This window comes from Scardinius erythrophthalmus (genome assembly GCF_964197995.2).
Source record: "Scardinius erythrophthalmus genome assembly, chromosome: 13".
Classification (NCBI taxonomy): Eukaryota; Metazoa; Chordata; class Actinopteri; order Cypriniformes; family Leuciscidae; genus Scardinius; species Scardinius erythrophthalmus.
The window spans coordinates 37660843-37671021 of record NC_138233.1 but is presented as its reverse complement, the minus strand read 5'-3'; the positions used below and the strand labels follow the sequence as shown (position 1 = coordinate 37671021).

General features: G+C 36.7%; 1 protein-coding gene across 1 annotated transcript; it reads left to right on the top strand.

The window, feature by feature from the left end:
* Positions 1-800: 800 nt before the first annotated feature.
* LOC308700503 (E3 ubiquitin-protein ligase TRIM35-like) lies at positions 801-7236 on the top strand (the record flags this gene model as incomplete). Its single annotated transcript, XM_081382135.1, has 8 exons — positions 801-1196; positions 2356-2451; positions 2655-2885; positions 3003-3025; positions 3107-3225; positions 3608-4014; positions 4683-4814; positions 7123-7236. 8 exons carry the CDS (start codon positions 801-803, stop codon positions 7234-7236), a joined length of 1518 nt encoding a protein of 505 aa, XP_081238261.1.
* Between the last annotated feature and the right edge of the window lie 2943 nt (positions 7237-10179).

The window sequence follows — 10179 nt, the reverse complement described above, 5'->3', positions numbered from 1 at the left end:
GATTAAACATTAAAACTCCGAATAAACTTCGACTATTAGTTCTTGCTCTGCTGAGGAGAAAAACTGAGCGCGCTCTTTGGCCACGCTGAGCAGCCAATAGCAGCGTTGCTGATCAATGTTTCTAGTATCGATACATATCCCCTTTTAACCAGCGCATGAACGCGCAATTATCTCACTAACTCAATCCAGCGATACTAATCATATCCGGCAGGTGTGTTCGAAGAACCTAATTAGCCAGATCATGATTAACACGATGATATCATCTTGGATGTGTAATTTGATCTCGGATGTTTTAAGCAACGTACGAAGAACGAGCCCCAGGAGAAACTCTCTGACAAATAAAGAGCAATAAATAAAACATGTATACGCATTTTGGGATTGTTTAACTGATATTTTTGTATTGTATTTGTTCTTTTGTGTTTTATTCAAAGTTTTACAGCATTATTTTTTAACATTTCAATGCAGGTCCATTTTGAATACATTTTACCTGAAGAAATCCTGACGTTCCTGTTTGCCCGGTTTGTACACACCCAAAGGTGATCATAAACTCTTCTTACAACACTAACCAGGAAGAGACTGACTTGTTATTTCTCATTTCTGTCACACCGACTTTGTCTCAACAAAAGCAATAAAGAATAAGCAATCAATGGAGAACAAAGAGAAAAACTTTACAGGAGGATTTTTGTGATGTTCATTTCTGAACAGACAGCAGATCTTTGATCCTCATTGTGATTCATTTTTGAAAACCGTCGTTCAGAAAGTGAAAGTAGAGTTTAGTTTGCGAGACTCAAACAGTGAAAATGGCTTCAGCAGCTGAAGATGATTATATTTGTCCTGTTTGCTATGAAATCTTCAAGACTCCTGTTCTTCTGTCCTGTAGTCACAGTATTTGTAAAGAGTGTCTACAACAGTTCTGGAAAACTAAGAAAACTCAGGAGTGTCCTGTCTGCAGGAGGAGATCCTCAAGAGATGAACCTCCATTCAATCTGGCATTAAAAAACTTGTGTGAGTCGTTCCTGAAGGAGAGAAATGAGAAACGTTCATCAGGATCTGAGGAGATCTGCAGTTTACACAGTGAGAAACTCAAACTCTTCTGTCTGGAGGACAAACAGCCGGTGTGTTTAGTGTGTATTAATTCACAAAAACATGACAATCATAAATTCAGACTCATCAGTGAAGTGGTTTCATTATATAAGGTAAGACAAATGTTTCTTGTTTCACATATAAAGAACAATAATTAGTCATAAACATAGATATCATCACATTCATGCATTACTATTTCAATGTCATTTTACTCAACTTTATATGACATTTACTGTGCTGTGAAAGTATTTGCCCATCCTGATTTCTTATGTTTATATGTGTCTCTTACTAAATAGTGGGGCCTTTTTCATAGATATCATTATTTTGCAAAAAAAGAGCACAATTGAGCGGACAACTTTAGTTCAGCCTCATTGGAGGGTTTTCAAGCATGAACTCCCTGTTTAAGGTCCTGCCACATCATCTCAATTGATTTCAAGTCAGGCCTTTGACAAGGCCACTCCAAAACTGTAATTGTGCTTTTTTGAGCCATTCAGAGGTGGATTTACTCACTATTCTTTGAGTCATTGTCTTGTTGCTTGAGCTTCAGTTTGCAGACTAAAGATGGGATATTGTGCTTTAGCATTTTCTGATAGAAAATAAGAAAATTCAGTTCCTATGATGTTGTTCTTGGCCCTTTGGTGACTTTGAGCCACTTCTGGGAAGGTTTGCTACTGTGTCGAGTTTTCTCCATTTGGATATAATGGCTCTCGCTGTGGTTCTTTGAGTCCAAGAGCCTTTGAAATAGCTTTATAATCCATCACAGACGGATGTGTTTCAATCACCGTCTTCATCATTATTCCTGGAGTTTCTTTCACCTTTGTCAATAGTGTGTTACTGTTTAAGACCTTTTAACCTTTTAACTTCATGCTGTTGAAAAAGTCCTATTTAAGTGTTTATTTGATTGAACAGGGCTGCAGTGATCAGGACTGGCTGTGTTTAGTCCAGCTGAACAACATTATAAATACAGTTTCAGAGATTTGAGGAATTAGTAACTATGGGGCCAAATACATGATCATGCAGGCCCAGTTATGGATAACTTTTTTGCTTCAGTAAATAACATTGTCATTTACAAACTGTACTTTGTGTTCACTCAGGCTGCCTTTGTTTTATGGTAAGTTTTAATTTCTGAATCAATTTAGTATGAGATTTACACAAAAACAGAAGAAATCAGGGTGGGGGTCAAAACTTTTGCACAGAATTGTATGATCATATCACTGTATTTTCTTATCTTCACTGTAATCTGGTGTTTAATGTATTTTTGTTCAATTCTAGGAGGAGCTCAATACAGCACTGAAGTCCTTACAACAGAAACTTCAACAGAATGAAAAGAAGAAAGGAGAGTTTGAGGAAACAGCTCAACACATCAATGTGAGGAAACAGAATCAAGAGTCATTTTCATTACAGCTGGAGGATCACTTTATACCGTTATGAATTGATATATTTAATATAATGAATTCCAGTTGATTATTTCTGTAAATGACGAGCAGCTTCTGCTTCTGGATCCGTTATATGTCGGGTATCCGAGATCTGTGTTAATTGAGATGATTGAAGTGAATGTGATTTGATTTCAGTCTCAAGCTGAGCACACAGAGCGTCAGATTAAAGAAGAGTTTGAGAAGCTTCATCAGTTCCTCAGAGACGAAGAAGAAGCTACAATCACTGCACTGAGAGAGGAAGAGGAGCAGAAGAAGCAGAGGATGAAGGAGAAGCTGGAGGAGATGAACACACACATCTCAGCTCTTTCACACACAATCAGAGACATGGAGGAGATGATGAAAGACAATGACGTCTCGTTTCTAAAGGTGACAAATCAATCTGGCTTCATTCTTTGTGCATTAAACAACTTGTATCGAGAGACTCATTGACAATGAGAGTGTTTGATAAGATATTAAAATGTTTTCAAACTCTATATTTTCCAGAACTTTAAGGCCTCAATGGAAAGGTAAGTGAGCTGCTCGTATCTCTTCTCTCAGTGGATCTGAACTCAAATTCACTGCAGTTCTGACTCCTGAATGTTCCTCAGAGTCCAGATCTCACAGCCGGATCCACGGATGAGTTCTGGAGCTTTGATTCATGTGTCACGTTATCTGGGTAACCTGCCGTTCAGAGTCTGGAAGAAGATGCTGGAAACTGTCCAACACAGTGAGTCTCAGCAGATTTGACACCAGTGCAGAAGATAGTTCACATATAAACACACACAACATCAACATTTGCTAGAAATATATTTAATAATCACTTGAATTACCAAGTGAATGTAAACTGTATTTCAGAAAATCATCAGATCATTCAGCGAACTCATAATAAAGTCTATTCCTCATGGTTTATGTTTATATATTAGGATACAATAGTGTTTATTGAATACTGATATTAAACCTGAAGCCTCAATCCATTCTGACAGTAACTGAGAGACCATTATTATGATAGCATGATTTATGATCTCTTTTAACAAAATATATATTTTTTTACATTTACATTTCTAACACATCATATCTCATCCTGTAATCTGATGTTATTCTCTTTGCAGCTCCGTTGACTCTGGATCCAAACACAGCACATCGTCGTCTCACACTCTCTGCTGATCTGACCAGTGTGTTGAACAGTGATGGAGATAAAACACTTCCTGGTAATCCAGAGAGGTTTGACATTTATCCATGTGTCCTGGGATCTGAGGGCTTTAACTCAGGAACACACTGCTGGGATGTGGAGGTTGGAGACAATACACACTGGAGTCTTGGATTAACAACAGCATCAAACCAAAGGAAGGGAAAGGATTTCTCTAAGTCTAATATCTGGTTTGTAGGGTACACGGACAGCAAATACATCTCATATTCCCCAAAGCAACGCCTCACTGTCTTCACTGTTAAGCAGAAGCTTCAGCGTGTGAGAGTTCAGCTGGACTATGACAGAGGAACAGTGTCATTCTCTGATCCTGTAACTAAAAAAAATCTGTGCAGATTCAGGACATCCTTCACTGAGACTGTCTTTCCATCATTATGTACTGTCTGCACAACTTCTCCTCTGAGGATCTTACCAGTTAAACTGTTTATTACAGCAGAAAATCACAGTTAAATCTGCTTCTGCTTCTAGATTAATACAGGTTTACAAATTATACTTCAATAATAACACTGTAATCAAAGGGTCTCATTGATCAATCACACTTCAATGTAAAGTTTACAACCAAATTAACCCTTGTGTTTTCTTAAAGAGCATCTTGCAGGTAAAAAAAAAATCTAAATGAATATATAACCGTGTATGAAAATACCATATGAAAAGATAATGCAGGATTTAAAATGTTTTAAAACGACATAAGGACACCAATTTAGTAGATAAAGTACAAACCGCTTTTTTTCAACATCGCGTCATTTTACGTCACACGAGGTAGACCGCAGCTCAGTGCAGAGTAGGTTGGTATTCAGTAAGAGCGGTCGTGAGTCAGTGTGTTTTCAGTAGTTCTTGTATTTCAATTTATCATCGTCATGGTAAATGTATGTGTTTGTGGAGCTTGCAAAAACTCCAGCCTGTCAACACATCGAGTCCACCGGTTTCCTAACAAGAAAAAGGACGGTGCTATCTTTCGTGCCTGGGTGCGGTTTGTGCAGGTGAAGAGACGGGATTTCTCTTCCGCGTCGGCTTCGGAAAACGCGGTCGTGTGTAGCGTTCACTTCAGATCGGAGGATTATCGTCCCGGCGATATGATGGAGTTCAACATGGGATACCGAAGTAAGAACCGGGTGAGACTCAGAGCTGGTGCGGTTCCTTCAGTGCACGCATCTTCGGGTTCTCCCGCCGGATGTAGGCGCGAGCACAACATCAAATGGCAAACGCAATGTAAGCGGAACGAAACTGAGCTACTCTTTATTGTGTTTGTGTGGACCGTTTATCAGTTTGGACCAGTGCAGCGCGAGCCTGATCAAGCAACACTGTAACTGCGAGATCCAGTAAATAAAGCATTTGAATTCGCCACTGAAGTAATAACATCGCTGCGAGATCTAGTGAGAAATATTCACATTTCTCCGTTATTAACGGATCAAACAGCGCTGACGTGGAAACCAGGAATAAACATTGTGCAATGAATGAACGAACTATCCAGTGTCCACAGATCAGCAACATTCACCATGGCTTTACTGTAGTAACACTAACTGCAACCATGGAAGTTTGGCATTTTCCACTAAGGCCCAGTATGCATCCACCTCCCTGTAACACTGACTTTCCTCAGCTGTAAACATTGCCTCGCATTTCCCACACAAGCACCTATGGAACAAAAAATGTATCAGGAATAAATATCTCTCTGTCTCTCGATGAGAAACTGCTAAGTTATATCACGTAACGTTAGTCTGGGCGGATATTAATGAGCATGACAAACGCCTGATCAAAGCTTAGTTTCTGTTATTGTAAGTTCCAATATGTTTAGACGGTGGGCCGAGGGTCCGTATCTGCTTTACTTTTCGAAATGAATGATCCCCATGAAGGGAGAACCTGGATTTGTAAAGTTGGGACGGTTGTTTTATTCTCAACGATATGAAAAGTGTTGCCACTCCCATTTATTGCACATTTTCTCCCGAAATCATATTGCACGATCCGTAAATATGCAGGCAAACGCGGTTGCCTACTATATCGGTCGAGCCAATAGTGCGGCAAGATACTGACATAGGATTTTTATTAACCAATCAGATGTAGCTTATTTAGAACAGCTGTCACACACAGCTATCGGACACGAGCAGCAGCAGATGCGGGACATTCTTTCTGTGATTGTACGATAAGTATTCATTCAGTCAGAATATGATATCTATATAAAATGTTTGTTTTGTACACGGTGTTGTTCAAAGACGCTTACATACGTTTGAAGTTCAAACGTATGTAAGCGTTTCGTTAGTGTCGTTTTAACCCTTAGTATGGTGTTCGGTGTGTTTGTGTGTTCTTGTATATGGTTTATGAGGACACAAATGTAATGACATGGTATTACAACGTAAACATGGTTTATGAGGACATATGTGTCCTTATAAACCAAACGGCTTAAAAAAACATACCGGTACTAAATGTGATGTTTTTTTAAATTAAAAAAAATGCCAAAAGTTTTCTGTGATGGGTAGGTTTAGTGTGTGGGGGGGGGGGGGATATACAGTTTGTACATTAGAAAAACCATTACGTCTATATAGTCCCCGTAAACCACGTGTGTGTGTGTGTGTGTGTGTGTGTGTGTGTGTGTGTGTGTGTGTGTGTGTGTGTGTGTGTGTGTGTGTGTGTGTGTGTGTGTGTGTGTGTGTGTGTGTGTGTGTGTGTGTGTGTGTGTGTGTGTGAGAGAGAGTGTGAGTGCAAGAGTGAGTTTTGTTTCTACCCCTGCCGTTCCCGCACAGGGTTGCAATTCTTTAATGTGATCTAACAAAGGTAAAGAGAAAATATTAACCATATATGCTGTTTATATTGCTTGTAATTGGGATGAAGTAAACATCTGTTGAGTATTTTAACATAATTTTTGATTGTGTTGAATTAAAAACCCAAACATGCAGCAGGTCAGCACCCATGAACACTGGCTGAGTAACAAAAATATGAACACCACACAAGGTTTAAGTAGGGTAGTTTCAGCTGTTTAACTAGCAGTAGCTAGCATCATGCGATTACATATTTGATTTGGTGTAAACATTCCATTCTAACGGTAACACTTCGTCCAACTCACATAGGCTACAGCTCCACTGTATGTTGCCGGATAATTACCTCAGACCGTGCAAACGTTCAAGGCAAAAAAAAATCAAGGCAAACCTGAACCTGTTGATGTTTAAGACATATTTAATTACCAGTTACATCTGACATAGGTCATACATACAAGAACATAGGCTATCAAACAGAGCAGAGTTATAATGTACATAAACATATCACGCATTTACTTCTGCAGGAGTAGCCAACACACACACACACACCACTCCACACGTGTTCATACATGCACACATGTGCCCTAGTGACGACAGAGGTTTGTACATGGCAGCTCGTGCAGTTTACATGTGCATCTACCCTTAACACAATCTGTTTTTTTTACACGAGCAGTGCACAAGTTCCAGTATGGCCTCTGGAGCTGGACGTGTAGAGATCATGGGCGCAAGACCTCAGAGCCCGTGTTTTTACTGGAGTTGCCGCACCATCCTCTGCCTCTACCACTAAAAAAAGTGCAAAACAATAGATCTAGGTTCTGCACCCTTCCCCACATCACTGATTAAAGGGGTACTTCAGGATTTAGCATTAAGCTTTGTATCAGTAGAAAACCTGTAGTATTTTCAAATTACCGTGCTTTCCTCCCTCATATCCTCCTGAGAGGAGAGATTTATGTATTTTTTTTGTCTGGAAAAAATCCTCCGATGACGCAAAAATCATTTTATATTCAATATATGCATGCAGCACTTCATGTTTTGCCATTTCTACCCAGTAAACGTGCGAAAAAAAAAAAGTATTGTCTGGCTCGTTTTTATGACGTTGTGTTTCCAAGCAATACAGATCAAATGTGTGAAATCTCAGAAAGTAGGTGGCTTGGAATTTTTGATTAGATGTGATTTTGAGTTGCACAAATTACCTCTTAAATTGTCCGCATTCCAAGAAGTTCTCCTTTATTGGAAGTTAGCCTTTTCCCACAATTTTAGTCCACATAAAACTTGTATTTGGAACAATCGCTTTATCTTACACCATAACAAATCTTTATTTTATGAAAATTAGATTCAATATATTTATTCCCTGTTGGACATGATGGAAAACTATGGTAATGTTTTCAGTTACAATGATTTTTGTTTGAAACATGGATTTGTATGTCATCCTGAAGAGTTTTACACAATTGTAAATGCCATACCCAAAAACATGGTATTACTATTAAAGGGGATTCTTTCACACTATTCTGTAAAATTCTCTCTCCCTTCTCCTTCTCTGGGTGAATTATCTATTAGAGACCATAAATGCAACAAAAAATATATCGGAGGTGTTTTTATTGATAGACTTCATCCAAATAGAATTAAATGTTACTATATTGTCAAAGATTTTGACCCAGAGGAGGTGAAGGAATTGAGAATGAATTATCTTACATTTCCAAGTCTCCCTAAAGTGAAAAGTTAATTTTAAAGTTATGAATGACATATACCCATCTAAAGAATTCCTGAAATCTGAATTTGATATAGGAGAAAACTCGTCAATTTTGTGAAACGAATATTGAAACCACTGAACATATATTTTATTTTTGTAATCACTCAAAATTGTTTTGGTCTCAATTGTACAGTAAACTATCATGTATTACGTAAATCCCCTTGAATACAAACAAATTAAGTTTGGTGTACTTAAGAAAGATTGTCCACAGGACTATTTGGTTAATAATCTTTTGGAATTTGCAAAATACTTCATTCATAAATGCAGATTTCTGAAAACCACCCCATCCTTTTCTCATTTCACTAATGACCTTAAAAGCTTTTGCTGCTTCACTTTCCACCCTTTCAAATGAAAATGCTTCTACAGTAGCCAATTTCTTCAATCAGTTAAGTGCACTTTAGCTCCTTTACCCCTTGCAAGAACTTACTTTTACATAAATGTTATTTATTTTACTTATTTTATTATTATTATTTATTTATTTATTTATTGTCTTTCCTAATTGTATATTTGATTTGAGACTTCAGCGCTGTTACTTATTGTATTTTGCATTTTTGCAAATAAGTTAAAATTGTTTGTTCAATACCTTTTTTGTCTAAATTTGAATTCAATAAAAAAAAGATTACAACTAAATGACAGGACGTCGTATGATAAAAGATGGTTACATAAAATAAAAACAGTAATGTAGCCAATGATGATAATCTCTCTCTGGGGCGTGCCTTATTTTACGTGGCCTATAAAGATGGCCTTAGGGATGGTAGGATTTTTTTTTTTTTTTTTTTTTTTATTAGACATTAGACATAACAAACATCAAAAAACACAATAACAAGACATCCAAAAAGATAACAATCTAAACAGTTTTTTCAAAGAAAAATTCCAGAAGAGAGAGAAAAAAAAAAAAAAAAAAGTAAGGGGTTAAAACCAATCTGTTATATATAGAGACCAATAATTTGTACTACTTACAAAAAAAAAAACATATATTAAATCAATTTTCAATTAACTTCAATTCTTTAGCAAATATAATTGTATCACTACATTTTCTGTTATCAATACATTTGAGAGACTCAATATACAATTCAAATTCACTCAAAAAAACCTTCAAACATGGTTTAGAATTACTCCATTTACTCTTATGAATATGAAATTTACCTAACAATATCATAAGATTCATCATAAAATTAACAGACGCAATTTTCGAATCAAAATAAATGATAACATCTTTGGATGCAAGTTCACAATTATGACCAGACTTCTGTTGAAAGTGCCTAGAAAGATCATCCCAAAATTTTTTAGAATGATAACATTCAAAGAAAAGATGTAGAATTTTTTCTGGCTGATCCAAACAAAAAGTACAATTTTCATCAATATCCATAAATTTTGATAAAGTATAATTACTAACATAAATATTATGAAGAATTTTCAGATGTACTTCTCGAAGTTTGTTAAACATACAAAACCGAAAGGGAAGCAACCGAGCTTTTTTCCAGATAATCTCTGAGAAGCAAATATTCCAGAAAATTTTCCCTCTAGGCTGAACAAATCTATTTTTATAAAATATATTTCTAATGAATTTATTGGAGCACTTTTTACTGGTAATGTCTACACCATTTAAATAAAGAATGGGATCAATTCTACAAATGTTAAGGGACATCATATGACTTCTCATTAACATCATTAGACCAGTAGGAATGGCTTTTATTACAGAATAATACTCTTTATATTTAATAGGAAATGCCCACTTATTCATGAAATTTTCATAAGAAAGAAACTGAGCTGACTGATCTAAAAGGTCAGATAAGAAGTAAATTCCTTTATCTTTCCAACTCTGTAAATAAAGAGATTTCCGGTTTACTGTAATATAAGCATTATTCCACAAGATTGCTTTATGTGGGGAAAAGTTATGTACATAACATAACTTCCAGGCCTTAAGAGCTTGTTGGTAAAAGTTGGATAATGTCACAGGCAGTTTGCTAATAGAGTAAT